This window comes from Pelecanus crispus, chromosome 4 (assembly GCF_030463565.1).
Source record: "Pelecanus crispus isolate bPelCri1 chromosome 4, bPelCri1.pri, whole genome shotgun sequence".
In the NCBI taxonomy this organism is placed as follows: domain Eukaryota; kingdom Metazoa; phylum Chordata; class Aves; order Pelecaniformes; family Pelecanidae; genus Pelecanus; species Pelecanus crispus.
Window position 1 is genome coordinate 76,622,778 of NC_134646.1, and position 18,386 is coordinate 76,641,163.

The 18,386-nt window shown below is 37.1% G+C and overlaps 1 protein-coding gene across 5 annotated transcripts in view; it reads right to left on the reverse strand.

The window, feature by feature from the left end:
• RGS12 (regulator of G protein signaling 12) overlaps positions 1–18,386 on the reverse strand; it is an 82,604-nt gene that overhangs the window by 22,476 nt on the left and 41,742 nt on the right. For all 5 annotated transcript variants that reach the window (XM_075709188.1, XM_075709189.1, XM_075709187.1 and 2 more), the window contains exons 4-9: positions 11,586–11,755; positions 8,514–8,606; positions 7,179–7,322; positions 4,387–4,566; positions 2,968–3,121; positions 1,669–1,745 (exon numbers count right to left, since the gene is read on the reverse strand). In XM_075709188.1, the coding sequence (XP_075565303.1) occupies positions 1,669–1,745; positions 2,968–3,121; positions 4,387–4,566; positions 7,179–7,322; positions 8,514–8,606; positions 11,586–11,755 (818 nt within the window). The remainder of the gene's footprint in view (positions 1–1,668; positions 1,746–2,967; positions 3,122–4,386; positions 4,567–7,178; positions 7,323–8,513; positions 8,607–11,585; positions 11,756–18,386) is intronic.

Genomic DNA, 18,386 nt, shown 5'->3' on the forward strand with positions numbered 1-18,386 from the left:
TTTAGAAATCCTTCCAAATATGACAAATATCAGATAAATGTAAATCCTGAAACAAAAACATTTAGATTAAGATAACAGGACTGCACAAATCTAAATGTATTTCAAGCACAGATGAAGTTTGAGACAGTGAGTGTGTGAAACAGGTTACAAGATTCTCAAACTATAGAACAGAACTCCTAATTAAAAAGTGTAAGTAGTAAATAAAATCTTATTTAGCTTCCAAATAGTTAAGCGTCTATACTCAATAATGACCTGTTGATGTAAAAGTTACCACAGGCACATTATGAATCAACATTTAAGCGATGAGGAACACCTTTAAACACCAAGTTCCTCAAACAAAATTTCCTCTTCTTTTAACATAATCTGAATGCTGCACATACAAATACACCACAGAGAAATTAAAATTTTAAAATAATTCACTTAATGACCATGCTTTTTTGTTATTAAAGAGAACAAAACAGACAATGTTATGGGTAAAGGCTAAAGGGCACAGCATTAACCTTTAATCTAGAGTAACAGAATAGTAACACTACTATGAAATATCAAAAGTATCTTTGAAATTTTAACAAGAAGCTCACTTATAACTTAAAAGGACACTACGAAAATACTGTTTTCAACAATCTTTTAGGGTACTCATCGTGCTTTTTCTCTTCTCTTTAACTTGCTGCTTCTCATCCAAATCACAGTAACTTTCTGACTTAATCGGTTGGAGTGAGAGAGAAAAGAGGGGTTGTTGCTTTAGGGAGACTTTGCGTTTTCTGTTTTTTAAAATAAGACTTTTCTGCAACAGAAATAAACATGACTTTGCCATGCTTGGTTCCTTGATCAACATTTGTAGCATAGGCAAAATTACATAGTTGCTAGAATCTAGTCTACTAGAGGGATATCAAGACTCCAAATAAACTTAAAAATTTCCTTTTTTATATTCTTCCTCCATACCACTGTAGTTAAAATAAATTTAAAGTATTACATTTATGTTCTGTTATTAATACTGTTTTAATTTTGCATTTCATTAGTTCTACACTGCGAAGGTAGAACTTGATGGTTAGAAATCACAGCATCTTCACTGATTATTTTCCTACATACTATGCAAAAACCACAGTGTTTGCAATGAAATTCCCTACCTCTCTTTTCTCAGGTTTTAGGAGAAGAGTTAAGTCATAATGACAAGAAGTGAGTTTCTCCTCACAACTTTAAAAGAAACGGAGAGGGAAGAAGCATGAACAGACACTGGTACCACAGAAATCAGCCTACCACAACATGCATACAGGTCAAGCAGAGGGAAAGCTTTCACATGTGGTTGTTCAGAACAGAATCTCAAAGCTCTGGTAAGCAGCAAAAGCTGTTTATAAAGCACTAGAGTAGCTCCCTTTGAAAAGCAAACTTTTTTTCTGGAAATTTACTGGTGCTTGAAGTTCAGACAGACAAGATGCAAAGGCTATCTTTCTATTACAAGGACAAAATGAGAAACAATACATGAACACAACCTGTACTACATTTCTAGTATTCTAAAATTGCTTAATATTACATCTCCCCCCCAACTGCATCACTTAAAGACCCTTTCTCAAAGTATTACTTCAAACAAATTATTTCACACTACTTAGAAAATTAGTAATTCACTGTTTTCGCTGCTTCCCCATTACTTCATTATTAAGAGCCAGCCATTACCAAGTCAAGACTAGCAGTTGATGACATGGAGCCTTGTGATTCCCGTCTGTATGATAATCCATTGGACTGAATAGAATCTGTTTGTGGAAAGAATCAGCAATCAGTAAAAACGCTCATTTTTATTATTTATTATAATACAGAAAGCTATTTCAAATATTAGCTCCTCAGGTCAGAAAAATAAATTTTTCATTAAAAGGAAAAAACACCAAATCTTTATACTGTGAACTGAAGCAGGGAAAACCAAAACAATATACGGTCAAATAATTCCTAGTTATGTAACCCTTGAATAAGCCCACTTGCTTTTATATTTTAAAAAAAACCCACCAAACCAAATCTTAAAATGTTTTTACAAATTGAAAAATTATTCTACCTTTTCAGATATTTTGAAGAGAGATAAATATTTTTAAAAGTGAAAGTATGGTGTTAGAAAACTAAAATCTAAGCCAATCACTAGTCACTTTCAGAAGTCTACAATCTTAGCAAACACCTCATGTCTCTTCACATATGAGTATAATGAGAACACTTAAACTATCCGTCTGATCAAAGATATCTTGTGGGTCTGGGCCTTTACTAGAAAATAGAGAAGAAGTAAACCACAGTAACAATATGGTCCAAATTTGGTGCTTCAGTGGAATTTCTCTATTATTTTTAACTCAATGGAATAAGTTCATGCAAAACTCATCTCTTCCTCTAGAGGCCATGTACAGGCGCTTTCATAGGGGAACTCTTCCTTAAAACTCTCAAAAACAGTTAAGTAACAAAACAGCAGATTACAAGGGTTTTCACAACTCTGTCTTTTCTTTTTTATTTTAGTCAGGAAAGGTGGAAACAGGCAGTGTGTGTGTTCAAAAGTGAACATACCTGTGTGGTACTAATAAGAGAAAGGTAGGATAATGCAGATGGAGGAATTTTTAAATAGCTGTAACTATAGCACTATTTGCATGTACAGCTCCTGAACTTCTCAGTAAAAAGTTGAAATTATCTTACTATAAAAACAGTAAGCAAATTTTCAAGCAATATAAAAATTGCACAGAAATGCAGAGTCTACTGGAAAGCAGGAAAAAAGTCTCTTGGAAGTTATAAAATGAAATTTAAATAGTCTCCCACTTTTATCTATTTATTTGTACATCTGCTTCCACAAAACTTCCAGTGATACCAGGCCCGCTACAGCATTCTGACTTGACAGTTTCTTTTCCCTGTCACACTCAAGGATGCACTTAGATGCAAACTGAATAGGATGAGATTAGTCACATCTATTGCTGAAACAACTTTGCAACAAAGTGGAATGTGAATACCCACCATTTGGATAATCACCATTTTCTTTTCTCTTCTGTGATTTTCCCAAACTCTTACTTCTTGACCATGAGAAAAATGTTCCCCTTTTTTTCTTCTCAGTGTCTTCCTCTCCTGACTCTTCATTTAAAGATCTTCCTGATTTTGATTTACCGCTTAACTATCAACAAAACACAACTAAATCATTGGGTGGATCACAGTTGTAAGAAAATTATCTAAAATAAACCCTCCCACACTTCTTCCCAAAATGAGAGTGTGATGGTCAGGTTAGCTGTCGTCTTTACCCCACTCACAAGTGTACTTGCCATGATGCTTTTCAGTAGCAATAAAAAAAAAAACAAAAAACCCCAAAAAACCAAACCACCAAAACAACAGTGGAAACAAGAAGAAATACATAGATGGAAATGTGCCACTTGGTAGGGAGTACAAAATGGTAGCTGGAAACCAGCCACAGAGAGCTCCTGCAAACATGAAGGAAGTCTCCACAGCTCACCAGTAATGCCTAAGTTAATGTGGAAAGGCCATTTGCCTTGCTTTTGAATCACAGAATTTCGTTTCGGTATTTCAGGTATTTTTCCTAGGCTAGGCTTGAACATGAACTGCATTTAAAGACAATGACAAAGTATTGTTTAACATTTACAAGTATAACCAAAGTATTTATTAGTGCTGAAGAATACAAACATCAGGAATGTCTGATGTTAAACTAAACTTGCTTTTAACAAGCTACTATTCTTGTTAGATTATTAGAGTATTCCTTTAAATGCTACTTTAAAAAAGGTTCCTCATCATAAAAATAGCAGATGGGCTAATGTGTAGTGATTGACATGAAAAATGCAAAATTATAATTTACCCATACAGTTATGTAATACTATGGTGGTATTATCTACATGAAGAAAAAATAAACTCTAAATAACGTTAGGAGATCAGTAAGACTACAGGTCTAATTTTTAAGCAACTGTATCTGTTTTACACAGAATTATCTTAGATCAGTAGGGGCTAAGAAATTAAAAAAACTATCCTCTGCAAAAATGAGTTAGATTTTGCCTTCTCCAAAAACTTCTGATAAAATGTCTGCTCTCATCAAAGGTTAAAATATCACATTTTAATCCCAATATTCAATCAAAATAAGCTTCTGCACAGATGCATTAAAATAATCCTTGTTTTTTTGTTTCTACACATATATTTAAATAAAATAAAGATTTAAAATTATATTCAGGAAGTCAATAGCTAGAAATATGATTCAAAGTATGGATAAAAAAAAAAGAAGTATTTTCCTGAGTACACAAAGATTTTGTAATTATATTTGCCAGCACCACTAAACAAACATTCTAACTGGGTTTTTATATATTATCTTTGATCTTCTAAAAAACTTGAAAAACATTATTTAAGAACATAGTTTTCAGATAACAACAATGCAAAGGTAACCTTTTTCGGTGTTGAGATATTGGACTTCTCTGAACTGATGCTGTGTTTAGAAGTGGGGCTGCTGGGAACACGCTGAGGATCAGGAAGAGGACGACCTTCTACTTCAGCTAAGATGCATTCTTGGTAAAGGGGGGATTTCAGAAAGCGAGTATAGCTATCAAACTTCATCAAGTTAAATATCTGAAATTAAAATGCAATGGATAATAGTTACATAAGCTTAAATGACACATCAAGAAAATGAAGCTACTTTGCAACAGCCAACTCCCACAAAATTTAGGGACATTAACCTGTAAACAGCAGTAGGCATGACTTTGTTTAGACCTGGTGAAATACACTGCACCAATTTAAAGTGAAACATAATTTGATCTATTTCCTTAGCACAGGTTCAGAACAATGCTATGATTTGTGCAAAATGAATGAGAAGCTGAGTTGCTGTAGAGTCTTGATAACACCATCCTCATAACCATCTTTTACTGCATTTATGCCTTTGTACATTCTATGCAAAGCACGTAGCAAGCTAGCCATTTAAAATATTTTTTAAAGATTATTACATCAGTACTGTATGTGACAGGATCAAATCATACAAGTGTGCTTTAAGGTAGCTGTGAAAAAGAAAAAAGTTTATGGTCTAAGACTCAGGAATATGATATAATCACAATATGCAACAGTATGCAATGATACAAGATACACAAGGTTAATTACTGACGTGGGGAGGAGCGAAGAGTCCTTTACAGTAGTATGTAATGCTCGTGTGCCCAACCATACAGGAAAATAAAAGATCAGTATCTTTGGAAGATTCAATAATCAACGTACTGTAAAATCAAGACCTTGAAAAATACCAGTTTACATAAAATGGCTGCTATGGGCAAGACCAACATCTATCTTTTAACAGCATAGGAAGGAAGCAGCTCTATACCAGGCCTAGAGCAAATGCCCAAGGATCATTTAGCCAAAGCTAAGTTTATAAAAGTAAAGGAAGAAAAGTTCTTTCTTAAATGCTAAACGATGTTTGGATTTCTTGTTCCATTTTTGCAAACCTACACTTTTAAGTCGATTCATACTTTTACCTTTGTATCTTCTCCAATGATTCACTTGACCTGAAAAACCAGTATTAATGCCGCCTTCTTTGGACATGACAAATTCCCTACAAGTGAAAAATGGTATGTGCCACCCAACTGGTTATGGCATCCCCAAAAGTCTACAGCGAAGTCCATCACTAAGCTACAGTGGCCCAGTTGCAGATGGAAATCATTTTTCAGATTGTGCAGAGACACCCTTCTCAACAAGCATTAGCCCAAAGCTTTTCTGGCAAACAGCAAGATGCTGCAGTGTCACAGAAACCTAATTCAAACTGAATGCTGATTTCCACATTCTTGGCTTCCCCCCGTAGACTTCCATTCCCTCTTAGGTGCTACCTGTCATGTTTGTTGGGCTCTCTAACAAACTGTTTTCCACATGGTAAGCTATGGAAAAAATGCTTTTGTAGGGTTAGCTTTGCCAGCTTAACGTGCTGAAACAGCTCAGCACAAAGACTAACGTGCCCTCAGTGCCGTGTCAGACAATGCAGTGTCAAAGAGACAATGTGATGTCAGTGAGTCTTCCCACTTGAAAAACTGCTCACAAAGGGGAATCTCTCTCTCACGCTATAGTAGATACAATCCTCTGACCACAGGTACACCGGTAAAATTCAGAAAGTCAACTAGTTTCTGAGCACACGTAGTCTTCAGGTCAAGGCTCAACAAATTATTCAGTGTACACAATGCGCATAGCTCAGAAATGTTCTTAAGTTCTGCTGAACTCAAAGCAAAACACTGTGGTGTATTGCCGAAAGAGCGTAAAATACAGAGAAGCAAGGTATCTCAGACAAGACATTAAAATGCCTCAATCTCACAGACTCAGAGTTGAGGTTAGTTGTTGTGGGAAAATGGTAAGTGCAGCCTGCACACACCAAGGCAGACCAGCAGTGAGACCCACCTTTCTATCTCCGCTTCGCAGATGGAGGAAGATGGCGTACCCACCTGCTCAGATTGCCCCAAAGCATGTGGTCTGAGGTTGCACAAACGCTAAGATTGCGACCTGCTGCCCTTATGCAGTTAAAGCTATATACTTGGTTTCTAGAGAACGTGATCTCAAAATTACTTCTACTAATAAATTGTTAGGGTGGGAGAGTTACCAAAGAGATTACTTATGAGAAAAAAAGAAACATAAATTCTACAGAAAATGTAAAGTGTATCCTGTTGTTACGTAACTGTTCTCTTCCTAACATCAATTATTTAAAATATCTCCACTTCAGAGGTCTTCAGACACCAACAGTTTTAACAAGCTCTTTGTCTGACAGTTCTATTAAAGCATAAGGGAAGGACTCCTTTAATACAGCAGACTTATTTTACAAACCACTTTAACCAAAATCAGACACTATTTTTGTACACAACTGCCCACTAAAGAAAAGAATAAGCAACCATATGCAAACACCATATGCAACTGTGTTGAAACACATGGAATTATTACTTAGTTGTACTAAATCTTCGTTTCAGTAATAGTATTTTTCATCTTATTTTTTAGTTAATGGCAATTTTCTGCACATATGCAGATGTACAGAAAAAAAGTCAAGCAGCCTTCCATTATACAGCCTTTTTCTATTCTGCTAACAGAATGTATATGATCTTGACTTCAATGTCTTTTTATACATAGTAAAATATACAGCATGTGAAACTACTTTTATAGATTCTGAAGTACTTCAAAGGAAAAGATAACAGACATAAATGTACAGTAGTCATGTTTTCTATGATTACCTGAAGTTGCTGTTCCTTGAACATATCTGGATGTGGAGAATTGAGAATATCATCTGCCAACTGTGCCTGGCTATCAATATTAACTGGGGTTGTAGCTTTGCTACACAAGAACTTACTGAAGATCTCCCGAGCTCTGTAAGAAAGCTACAGAAAAGAAATGCTAAATGTATGTTTGCTTTAAAACCGTATTTTTAGACAGGCATTTCTTACACTGATATTTCAGCCAAAAATACACAGCCATTCCAGTTTCTTTAATATACAAGCATTTTTCATTTAACAGCTTTTGTTAGTTTTATGCATATAAATAGGGTTTTTCCTTTAAAATTACAAATATTCATCACTTATTTCTTAAGCAGTAAAAGTTGCCATCAAAATAAAAATTAAAATAATCAAACTATGAAAATAAAAATAATAAAAGTGAAGCACATCAAATGCTTACAAAGGAGAACAGATTTTTTAGATTTCAGACCTTTTACATAACAGCTACTATTTAAATAAATCCTCTAAGCTTCAATTTCTGTAAGTCAGAAAAAGGTAAGTATATATATGAATATTTATGGTCAAAAACATTCATGCTCTATTTTTAACTTGTGTACTTTGAAACACCCACATTCTGGAAATAATGAAAAAACACCAAACTGAGCTCAGAGCCCTTAAGGGTGGTGTTCCGAAAATACACTGTTTGAAGACACAAGAAAGTGGGGGGAAAAAAACTCAGTGGTCCACAAAAGAGCAAAGAGGGACTTGCAAGATGAAACAGCTTCCACAGTGTAAACCTGACTAGATTTGGCTGTGGTGTTGACAGAAGTGTTGCCAACCTACACAAAATTCAAAATTCACCAAAACTGCCTGACCAACTCAGGACTGTCTTAAAAGGATGAGATGCGATTCTAATAATTTGTGAATAAATATGACTACACTTACAGCAGCAGATATATCAAAGTTAGTTATAAACACATTATCTTGGCTAGTGGAGGCAGTCTAGCTGAAAGAGCACAACAGAAGCTAATTTTTGCCTCTCCTTGACATGTTAAATTAACTTGCTCTGCACTCCGTTGCACTGGGCTACTGCAGCTAGCCATTTTTCAACATCCAGTATACCTTAGCTCATTTTTACAGAGCTACCTCTGCACTTCACTGCAGTCTAAATATATCTAACATCTTAAGCCTGGGACAGTGCTCTCAGGGGACTGAGAAAATTAGACTGAGGCTCCAACCCTATTTTAGTGAAGTCACATACAAAGACCAAGCACAGCTCCAATAACTTCAATAATCTTCAAGAAGTACCAATTTCTAGTAAGCAACACCATCTATTGAAATACAACATTGACTTACCTCTTTTTTATCATGTGCAGGTACATGGTTAAAATATTCACAGGCCTGCCAAAATAAAATATTTTCTTCACTAAATTCTTTCCTTAGAAATTCCTAGGGGGAAAATAAAAAAATAAACAAACATCTTATAAAGAAAAGAAGCTACTTGCCATTTCAAACAACGTATTTATAATGCTTGATAAGAATATTAAAGTTTGCATAATGGTAACATTTCAATCAGTTTCACAGTCCAGTTTTCTTCTGAAGTAAAAGTCAATGCATGTCCAATATATGCCTAGTGCTTCTTCTCTTTCTCATTTCTTTTCAAATGTTTACAATTGAGAAGAATCCATCAAGTTACAATCAAATCATCTGCACATACAAAGACGAAGTTTGAAACTTCATGTTAAGTAGTGTATAAACTAGTGAACAAACTTTGAATAAAAATGTAAATAATTTATAACTACATTTAAAAATTACACTGTAAACCGTCTGTCTTTAATTGCAGTTCTACTAGTATAATAGAGTAGATGTTTATCAAACAGTGCCCATAATCAATTCTGTATTCATTACAGTGTCTTTCTGCATCACAAGGAAACTACAAAAAATTGTTGATCACTGCTTGCTGATGTGGTTTCTCCTTGGAAAATGCATTCTTACAGGGGGGAAAAAAAAAAAAAAATCTCCCAGTACAACACACAATAATCAGGACATTTATATTATAGCATCCAAAGGTCCAAATGAAGACTGGGTCCCCGTTCAGTTGAGAAATTGTACAACCACAAACTGTCCCTGATTCAAATCTGTATAATTCAATATTCTCTCAGCATGTTTCTTGAAAGCATTTTAACCATTGGGGGTGGGTGGGAAGGGGGTATATATAAAAAAAATTAACTTGGTCATCTAAAAAAATTATCTAGGCATTCATGTAATTGCAACAATGCTTGTTTACACTTTAGAGCTTTAGGTATCAGTGTTTAATTGGAAATTTTATTTTAAGTCAGCCCACAAGCCACAACCTTCACTCAAATGTCACACTGGTATCACTCAAGCTTCCTTAATATACAAGGTAGTGTCAGAAAGCAGTGTAAAAGGAATCTTCACAGAAATACTTAAAACTTAACTTTACTTGTGCTTTTAAGTTTTGCATAGAGTTTAGGGAGTCCAACTGTAAGAAAGCAATGGAGATAAACTACAATACAGGGAGTCTAAATACACTAGCAATCTCTCAATTTAAACTAAATGTTCTTCAGATACCTAACCTGAGACACCAAATGTATAAAAGGCAATCCAGAGTAGTCAGGGAACATTTCTGCATTTTACATGTAATTACAGATGAAAAGAGAATCAAATTAGTGAGCAGGAACTGGAACCCAACTGCCTACTTCCCTGCTCAGTGTCTTCACTGCGAATCTACAGTCAATCTCCTGCTTGCTTGCTTGCTTCCTGGCCACGTGATTTGGGCACAGCTGGCTGCACGACGATTCAGCTTCATCAGGAAGACTGCGTGGTGCCCCAGTTGGAACATTTTGTAGCCTTGCAGTTGTCCAATACGGCTGGGAAGCTGGAGATGTTGGTTTGAACCACTTGAGGAGGGAACTTGCAATCAGGTGTCTCACTTCCCTGGATGACTGCTCTAATCAGCAGACTATTATGCAAAATGTGAGTATTTGCAAAACATGCAAAATCTCCTCTTCTTAGAGAGTAGTTCCTGCTCTGTGACAAAGCTGTCCTCAGGAAAGGCCTATGCATGCTGAATCCCAAATACACCAAGATGCTTACTACGCAATGGTAAATTAAATGTTGATGCTCCAATGTTCTTGAATACTGGCAGAAATCTGTACCTTTTGGCTAGTCATAGGTGACTCCCTTCTCAGTCTGTGGCCTTGATGAGCTTCCCTTTTAAGGCATTTTTTTTAGGCACCATGACTCTGCTTTATGCGAGACTCCAAGGCTTACACTCTTAAGTGTACCTAAGTTTACTGGTGGTTTAAAAGTAATGAGAAAAGACAACTAAACTTTCAGTAGCACACTCCCAAACTATATCATTTTTCAGGTGGATTCTAACATCAGACCAAAATTGTGATTTTTCTTTCAGTTTGAGAAGTAGTCTCAGTACCTAAGCAGAAGTGCTACTAACTCTTAGGCTACTCTACTAAGAAAAATGGAATGGCAGGGAATATAACGTCCAGGATATATTACTTTGCTCTCATCTTCTCTGTTTCTTTAACCAGGTGTTCACTGTTAACGTGGTTTTTTGGGTCCCCATGCCATTTAATATGGAAGTCTGCTTATCATTCATTTGATATTTTTATGTACATTTGTATCAAGTAAAGGAGTCCAACAATCTACATCTCTTACACCATAGGTTTGTTTATGTCCTGTTTGTGAAAATTATTTGGGCAGCACAAAATGTCCTTGTGATTCAGAATCAGCAACAGACATTCAGTGCAACAATGCGGAAGTGTATAAACCTCCATTTCCTTACACATAAAATAGATGATACTGCTTACAACTTCATGAGTGTGCTGTGAAGAAGCTTAATTTATGCTTTGCAAATACTCAACACTACTGCTGCAAGCTGCAGCTTTAACCAGTGCTGTTAGCTACCTTAATTACTTCCAAAAAGTATTTCTAAAAACCTTTTGCAGGAAGATAAGCCACTGTTTCATTGGAAGAATGTTCTACATGGCTTCCAACATTTCAGTAGGCAAATGTGAACAGGTTACCAATTTAGGAAACTACTGAAACTACCGCCGCCTCCTTTTTTCAAAGGCTACAGACACAAATGTAACCAAATGTAATTGTTTTATAAAATGGGGAAGCTTTCTAGAAGTTCAGATACAAAGCAAAGTATAGCCTCCATTTTTATCTGAAACTTTTGCTATCCAGAAAAGCATGGCAATATCTGTATGACCATGAACTCCTATTCAACTGCTAACAAGTTTAGACTTCGAAAGATGCTCAGATAACAACCGCGTAACAATGAACTCCTATCTCTTACCCTATGTAAGTATACTGTCAAGAAAAAAAGAACACAGAAAAATTACTGCAGCAATTTTGAAAGGCCTCTTACCGTCCCTCAAAACTTACCGAAAAATATTTAACACCAACAGGATCCTGAAGAAGACGCTCAAATGAAACAGCCCAGCTTGCAACTCTTCTTTCTCGAAGTCGTCGGCAGCTCTGTACACTGGGAAGACTAGCATTGCTACTGAGGCTGTTTTCACTGATGCAGTCTTTTAAATCAGTACTATTCAGCTCTGTTGAAAAAAATGAACCAATTTGTCAGTAAAATATTATTCACTTTTACTCTTCAGCATTGTTTACTTGATTTACCACACTCCTGCTCAAGCTGAAAGTAGTGCAATAGTAGAAAGCATCCCTCCCCATTTTTATTAGGAACACCTGCATAGATAAAGCAACCCCAACTATCTCCCAATTTTCTTCTGTTCCACTGCCAGAAGCAAAAAGGGCAGCACAGAAGGAAATCTCTTTTCTGGCTTCAAAAAATAAATATTTTGGACAAAATTTTGACTTCACATTCCTCAACTCATGGACTGCAATCCTTCATAAGATTATCCAAGGAAAGCAGACCTTTAAGAACCCACTGTTCACCAGAAAGAGGGGAAAAAAAACCTATTAGGTGATGGGACATAGTAAAACCTCATACATTCTTAAATCAGCAGACAGGGAGTATGTGAAGTTTTTAACAGGAATCTTTCATTTCCATGAAATACTGAAAATTTAGGAAAGAAGTCAAATGAGGAAAAGAACACCAAGGAAAATAAGCTAGTAATGGATGCCTTCTTCATCCATGGAAAGTAGAGGTATCAAACCATAGGTCCTAAATTTATCAGGGTTTCTGACAAAAACATGGATTTTTGTCTCCCTTCCAGACTCAAGCCAACGCAGTGCAATAATCTGGGGACCCCAAGTTGAGAAATGATCAGGTTCTTTAGATCTCAGAAAAACAGACATTTTTTTGTATTCTGAAAGACAAATTCACAATTGTCTCCGTAGAGAATTCAGGAAAATGCAACCTTGTGTAGCAGCGCGAGTGTAATAATTTCAAGTATTGACCCTGATCATCTTTGTCACATATCAGTAAACAAAGCATGAACAATAAATTCTTAAGGAAGTGACCACTTGGTCACAGAAGTGTAAAGGTGAAAGAAATGGCTGCTCTAAGTAAAAGAGGGAACTGTATACAACAGGGTCCTACTCACAAGCCTGTAATTTATTTGTGGTATGCCCTTTTACAAATCACCACTCTTTTCATCTCTCTGTAAAATTGGTATAGTAGTACTCACAGACACCTACTTCACAGAGGTGATCTGAGGTTTAATTAGTTGTGAAGACACAACTGAATAAAGCCCTGAGCTACCTCGTCTGATCTCATAACGATCCTGCTTTGAGCAAGAGGTTGCACTACAGAGATGCTACACTGAATGATTCTGTGATGAAGAGATTTAAAAAAGCAGACATTCACGTCTTTGAAAAATTAGCAATAATAGACGTGAGAAAATAATATCCTCAAATAAAATAGGTATCTTTAATAATTCTATGCCAAATGGAAAAGGAAATATACAGTTCATTATAATATGCAAACTCATTGAGAAAACTGAATTCCCCCTGTACTCTGCACTGGTGAGGCTGCACCTCAAATACTGTGTCCAGTTTTGGGCCCCTCAATACAAGAAAGACATCGAGGTGCTGGAGCATCTCCAGAGAAGGGCAATGAAGCTGGTGAAGGATCTGGGAAGCAAGTCTTATGAGGAGCAGCTGAGGGAACTGGGGTTGTTTAGTCTGGAGAAGAGGAGGCTGAGGGGAGACCTTATTGCTCTCTACAACTACCTGAAAGGAGGTTGTAGTGAGGTGGGTGTTGGTCTCTTCTCCCAGGTAGTTAGCGACAGGATGAGAGGAAATGGGCTCAAGCTGCGCCAGGGGAGATTTAGATTGGATATTAGGAAAAATTTCTTCACGGAAAGGGTAGTCAAATCATTGGAACAGTCTGCCCAGAGAGGTGGTGGAGTCACCATCCTTGGAAGTGTTCAAAGAACAGGTAGATGTGGCACTTGGGGACATGGTTTAGTGGGCATGGTGGTGTTGGGTTGATGGTTGGACTGATGATCTTAGAGGACCTTTCCAATCTTAATGATTCCCAGTTTTACTTTCATTAAAAAATAATCCAGCCACCAAGCCAGGAAACACGAAATTGCTACTCTACCCTTAATTGGTTTAGTGGTGGACTTGGTAATGTTAGGTTAATGGCTGGACTGGATGATCTTAAAGGTCTTTTCCAACCTAAACGATTCTGTGATTCTATGAATCAGTAAGAAAGGGCCTATTCTTCAGACAGACATTTTTATTCTTGTTTTTTTCCCCTCAGTTAATCACCTAACTAAAGCAAGGAGTAATTTCAACAAAATTACTACTTTATAAGATCTCCCAAGTTGTCCTTTTCTGCTATATATATGTCCTGGTTTCAGCTGGGATAGAGTTAATTTTCTTCCTAGTAGCTGGCATAGTGCTGTGTTTTGGATTTAGTAGGAGAAGAATGTTGATAACACACTGATGTTTTTAGTTGTTGGTGAGTACAGCTTATGCTAGTCAAGGACTTTTCAGCTTCCCATGCTCTGCCAGGCACACAAGAAACTGGAAGGGGGCACAGCCAGAATAGTTGATCCAAACTGGCCAAAGGGCTATTCCATACCATATGGCATCATGTTCAGTATAGAAACTGGGGGGGGTTGGCCGGGGAGCAGTGATCGCTGCTCGGGAACTGTCTGGGTATCGGTCGGCGGGTGGTGAGCAATTGCACTGTGCATCACTTGCTTTGTATATTATTATTATTATATTTTTATTATTATCATTACTATTTTACTTTATTTCAATTATTAAACTGTTCTTATCTCAACCCAGGAGTGTTTCTCACTCTTACTCCTCCAATTCTCTCCCCCATCCCATCAGGGTAGGGGGAGTGAGCGAGCAGCTGCATGGTGCTTAGTTGCTGGCTGGGGCTAAACCACAACAATATATTTCAAAGCACTCTGCATTTCCAAATTCCATGTTGCAAAACATTCATTACTGTTCCTCCCTGGATGTATGAGCTTTGAAAAAAAAGGACCACTGAAAGATAGTTATGAACACAGGAAAAAGTTATAAAGATAGCTATAAAGATAAGAAAGCTTGAAAAATAGTCCTGAAACTTCATTTTTAAATGTATTCTGTAGCTTAGAAATATCTACTCAAGATGTAACAGTTAACTACAGCAAATTTCTGTAAGCAAAGCTATTGTTTAAGACAAAAATAAGACAAGACAAAGAGAATTAGATTAGGGAGGAATGAAAACGTAACTTTGAATTTTCAACAAGGATAATATTTAAGGACTATAAGAACATATCAGGTATACAAATATTTTGCTTTGCCTAATCATCATATTAATCAAAGCTAATTAAAAACACTCAGCAAATAATGCTGAACTTTTTTACTAAGAAGTATTTATTCATTTTTTGCTTTAAAACATACAAAAGCACATAACCAAGGCAACTGTTAGCTTCATTAGAGAATACCTGTCATCACAGTGAAACTATTGTGAAAGAAGCTAATGTGAATCTGAAGAGAAATGTATCAAAATTTATTATCTGAAGTATTTTGCTTTAACTCTGCAGGTGGGTAAGTTTTATTTTACAGTCCAGGATATAAATAGACACCCACTTCTTGATATATCTGGAACAGTTTCAGATACTGCCTTCCTCCTAGAGGGTTCAATCCCCAGTGTTCTCCAGTGATGAGTGATGAAAATTTCCCAGTTCCTTTCAGGCAAAATCCGAAAGGTAAACTCATCCCACATAGCAAATCATTTAAACCTCCTTGGCTGACAGAGGGAAATGAGGGAGTAGCCACACGAAGCGCTCAACTCTAAACCCACAAGTCACAGCGCCTTAGGACTCCGAAGGGATTGCAAAATGGTAGGCACAGCAGCCATTAGCAGGCCAGCTTCGCCTGCCTCCCTCCAGGTGACGGCTCTTCCATTTCCCTATGGCAGGCAGGAAGACCAAACTGCAATTACAGTCTCTGAGTGTTTACACCAGTGGGTGCCTGCTAACTACCTTTAATTGCTAGCAGCTGCTCGCTCTCGCCAGCTTGTCAGAGTTACATGTGCTCTAAAGTACACTGGGCTCTCATTCCTCTGATATGCTGCCGACTCTGGACATCCCATGAAAACAAATGAACCAAAGTAAGACTGCATTTTCAACAACTTTGAGAGCTACTGGCACAGGTCCTCCAAAGTGTTAAAGCAGCATTAAGGGATTACTCATTCACAGTAAACTGTCTCTGTTCTGGTGGATTTTATTTAGCTAATTCAGATTTTTTCAGAAAGAACTATTTGAATTCATACTTAACCCTGACACTGCTTTGTTTTCCCTAAAACAAAAATGCAGTCAGTTTGCTTTTAAAATCTGTACCGATTTCTGCTGGGGTACCTGCCAGAAACCCAAAACCAGCACAGAACAAGGTTGTTTCCCAGAAAAGGCTTAGTTGTTCTAGTTTCTTTTACCACATATACGACCAGTTGCAATTAAAAGAGTTACAACCTAATGCAGGTATACCATTTAGAACCAGAGAAAAAGAAAGGTCAGACGGGAAGAAAAAAATCCCACCAACTATAACACTAGTAAACAATTTATCCAAATCACGCTTAAATGAAGACTGTGTAAGCTGTAACTCTGCTCCGCTCCCCTTGCGGAGGAATGTTTCCAATGTAAGACTTCCGTGTCAGGTTTCCCGAGTCTCACGAGTCGTGCATTCCTAGGTGCACACAGCCCACCTCGGAAAGCAGGAATGGAGAAACTTTCCAACCGACTCACGTATGTCGTCTAATGATCCCTGTGTGATGATCATTAGAGGAAACGTAGAGCCCCGATTCCCACCCTCAAACGTTCCAACCGCAAAGCTGTTGGTGCAAAGTGGCCTCCTCCTTCTTGTTAAGTGTTAAAAAAAAGATTAGCTCCTGGGAATCTCAGGATGCCAAAGGAGTTTACTGTGAAAACCCCAACTCAGGTGCACCAAAGACTCAGCAGTGTGGTGAAGTTTCCTAATGCCTGCCTCCCTTTTTCCTGACTGTGTGGAAGCACCGACTCATCTTGCATTACCTGTAAGAGGAGGCTCCACTCAAGCATCCTGAATCCCAGGGACCTAAATTTATTTCTGTTCTGTTCAAGAACCGCCACACCTAGCGAGGAAGCACCACTTTCTGTGCAAACTCACTCAGTTTCATTTATTTCCTTCTTCAAATAAAGAATTGACACAGAATGATCTGCAGAAAAACAATCTTTTACACCTTTTGTATTTACACATGCTGTGGAGGTTCTTGGTTTGTTTTACAAAACCATCGTTATGTAAAGAAAACACAGGCATTTAATCAGCTAAAATCTTGAAAGTATACAGGATAAGATGGCTTTGAAAGTTTTGATTTAAATAACATAAAGCAGTAAGTCTGAATACAATTAATTAAGGATATTTTTGTATGCATTTGTTCATACGTATTTTTCAACCTACAAATACTTTTTATTATTGTGAGAAGCTACATGTATTCCTTGAAATCATCAAAATGCATAAATTCATAAAATTAAGATATTCCAGTTTATCACTAAGTACATTACCTGGATAAAGCTGGTAAGAACCACTGTGGTGCCATTTAATCAAATACTTCAAGCCACTGACTGAAAGCCATCCTTCTGAATCCATACCAAGTTCAGCTGTAACGTCCCGGAACCCATTGGATGCAAATTAGTTTTACCGTATGGCACGTTGTTCCTCTGCAACTTTGGGATAAGGGAAGCTAACACACTTCCCCTAGCAATTCCTGGTAGCCTCTAACAGCATTCAAAACAAATTGATTCTTTACCCTCATGGCTTCAAGCAGAGGAAAGCAATAGTATACTTAACACAAAGCATTATAAAATGCTACATAAATAATTTAAAGAAAAGACCTTTTGCCACTGCTGCTAAAGGAACTTGAATTATTTATGTTACAGTGGAACACAGCTACAGCAAGCACGCACTGCCAACGTAGCTGGCAAGTCATATACCTGTTGGAGGAAAAGAATCCCTCTGTACTTATAGTGTAAGAAGTGTAAACAGTGTTTTGTTTTAGTTTGGACTTCATCGTGGATTTTTTGCTCTACCTTCTTTAGCTACTTTTTAAAATACAGTTTTACATTATTTATTGTTGTAAACATCAGATTCCTTTCAAAAAGTTTTTAATAATGCTTTTCCTTATGAAAATTCTTTCCAGGCGATGAACACTAAAAATAAAAATCAGCAGAAACTACAGCAAAGTATCTTAGGAAAAAGACATGCATACAGTATCTGTTACGCTTAAGTATTTGGAAATAGACTTCAGCTTTGTGGAACTGATCTCTGTAGGGAATAGCAGGCAAGAACTGACCTAGGTATTATCAAAAGCTCAGATACCTCACCACCTGTCTGTCTGGGAGATGAATGATGATGTACTTCTATTATATGTCCTTGGACCTTAAGGTTTTCCCTTTGTCAAATGCCGCCTAGGTACCAATAGCCAAAGTCAGACATTAGCTGGGGACTATTGACCATCCCGTGATGATTTAGATGGCGCAGTGCTCAAAACATCAGCTACAGCCTGCATGCTGTGTACGCACTCCCACTATTCCTACAGTCAGCAGGAATGGACAGGTTCCGAGATGAGAAGTAGAAGAAATCTGCTAATTACAGGTCACTCTAGTAACATAAAATGGTGTCTGCTACCCCTAGAGCATAGGTGCTGCAGATTAATTGATCTGTAGCAGTGATCTTGCATCTAAGCATTATTACAGTTTGCATTCCGACTGTCTGCAATTCATTAAGCAA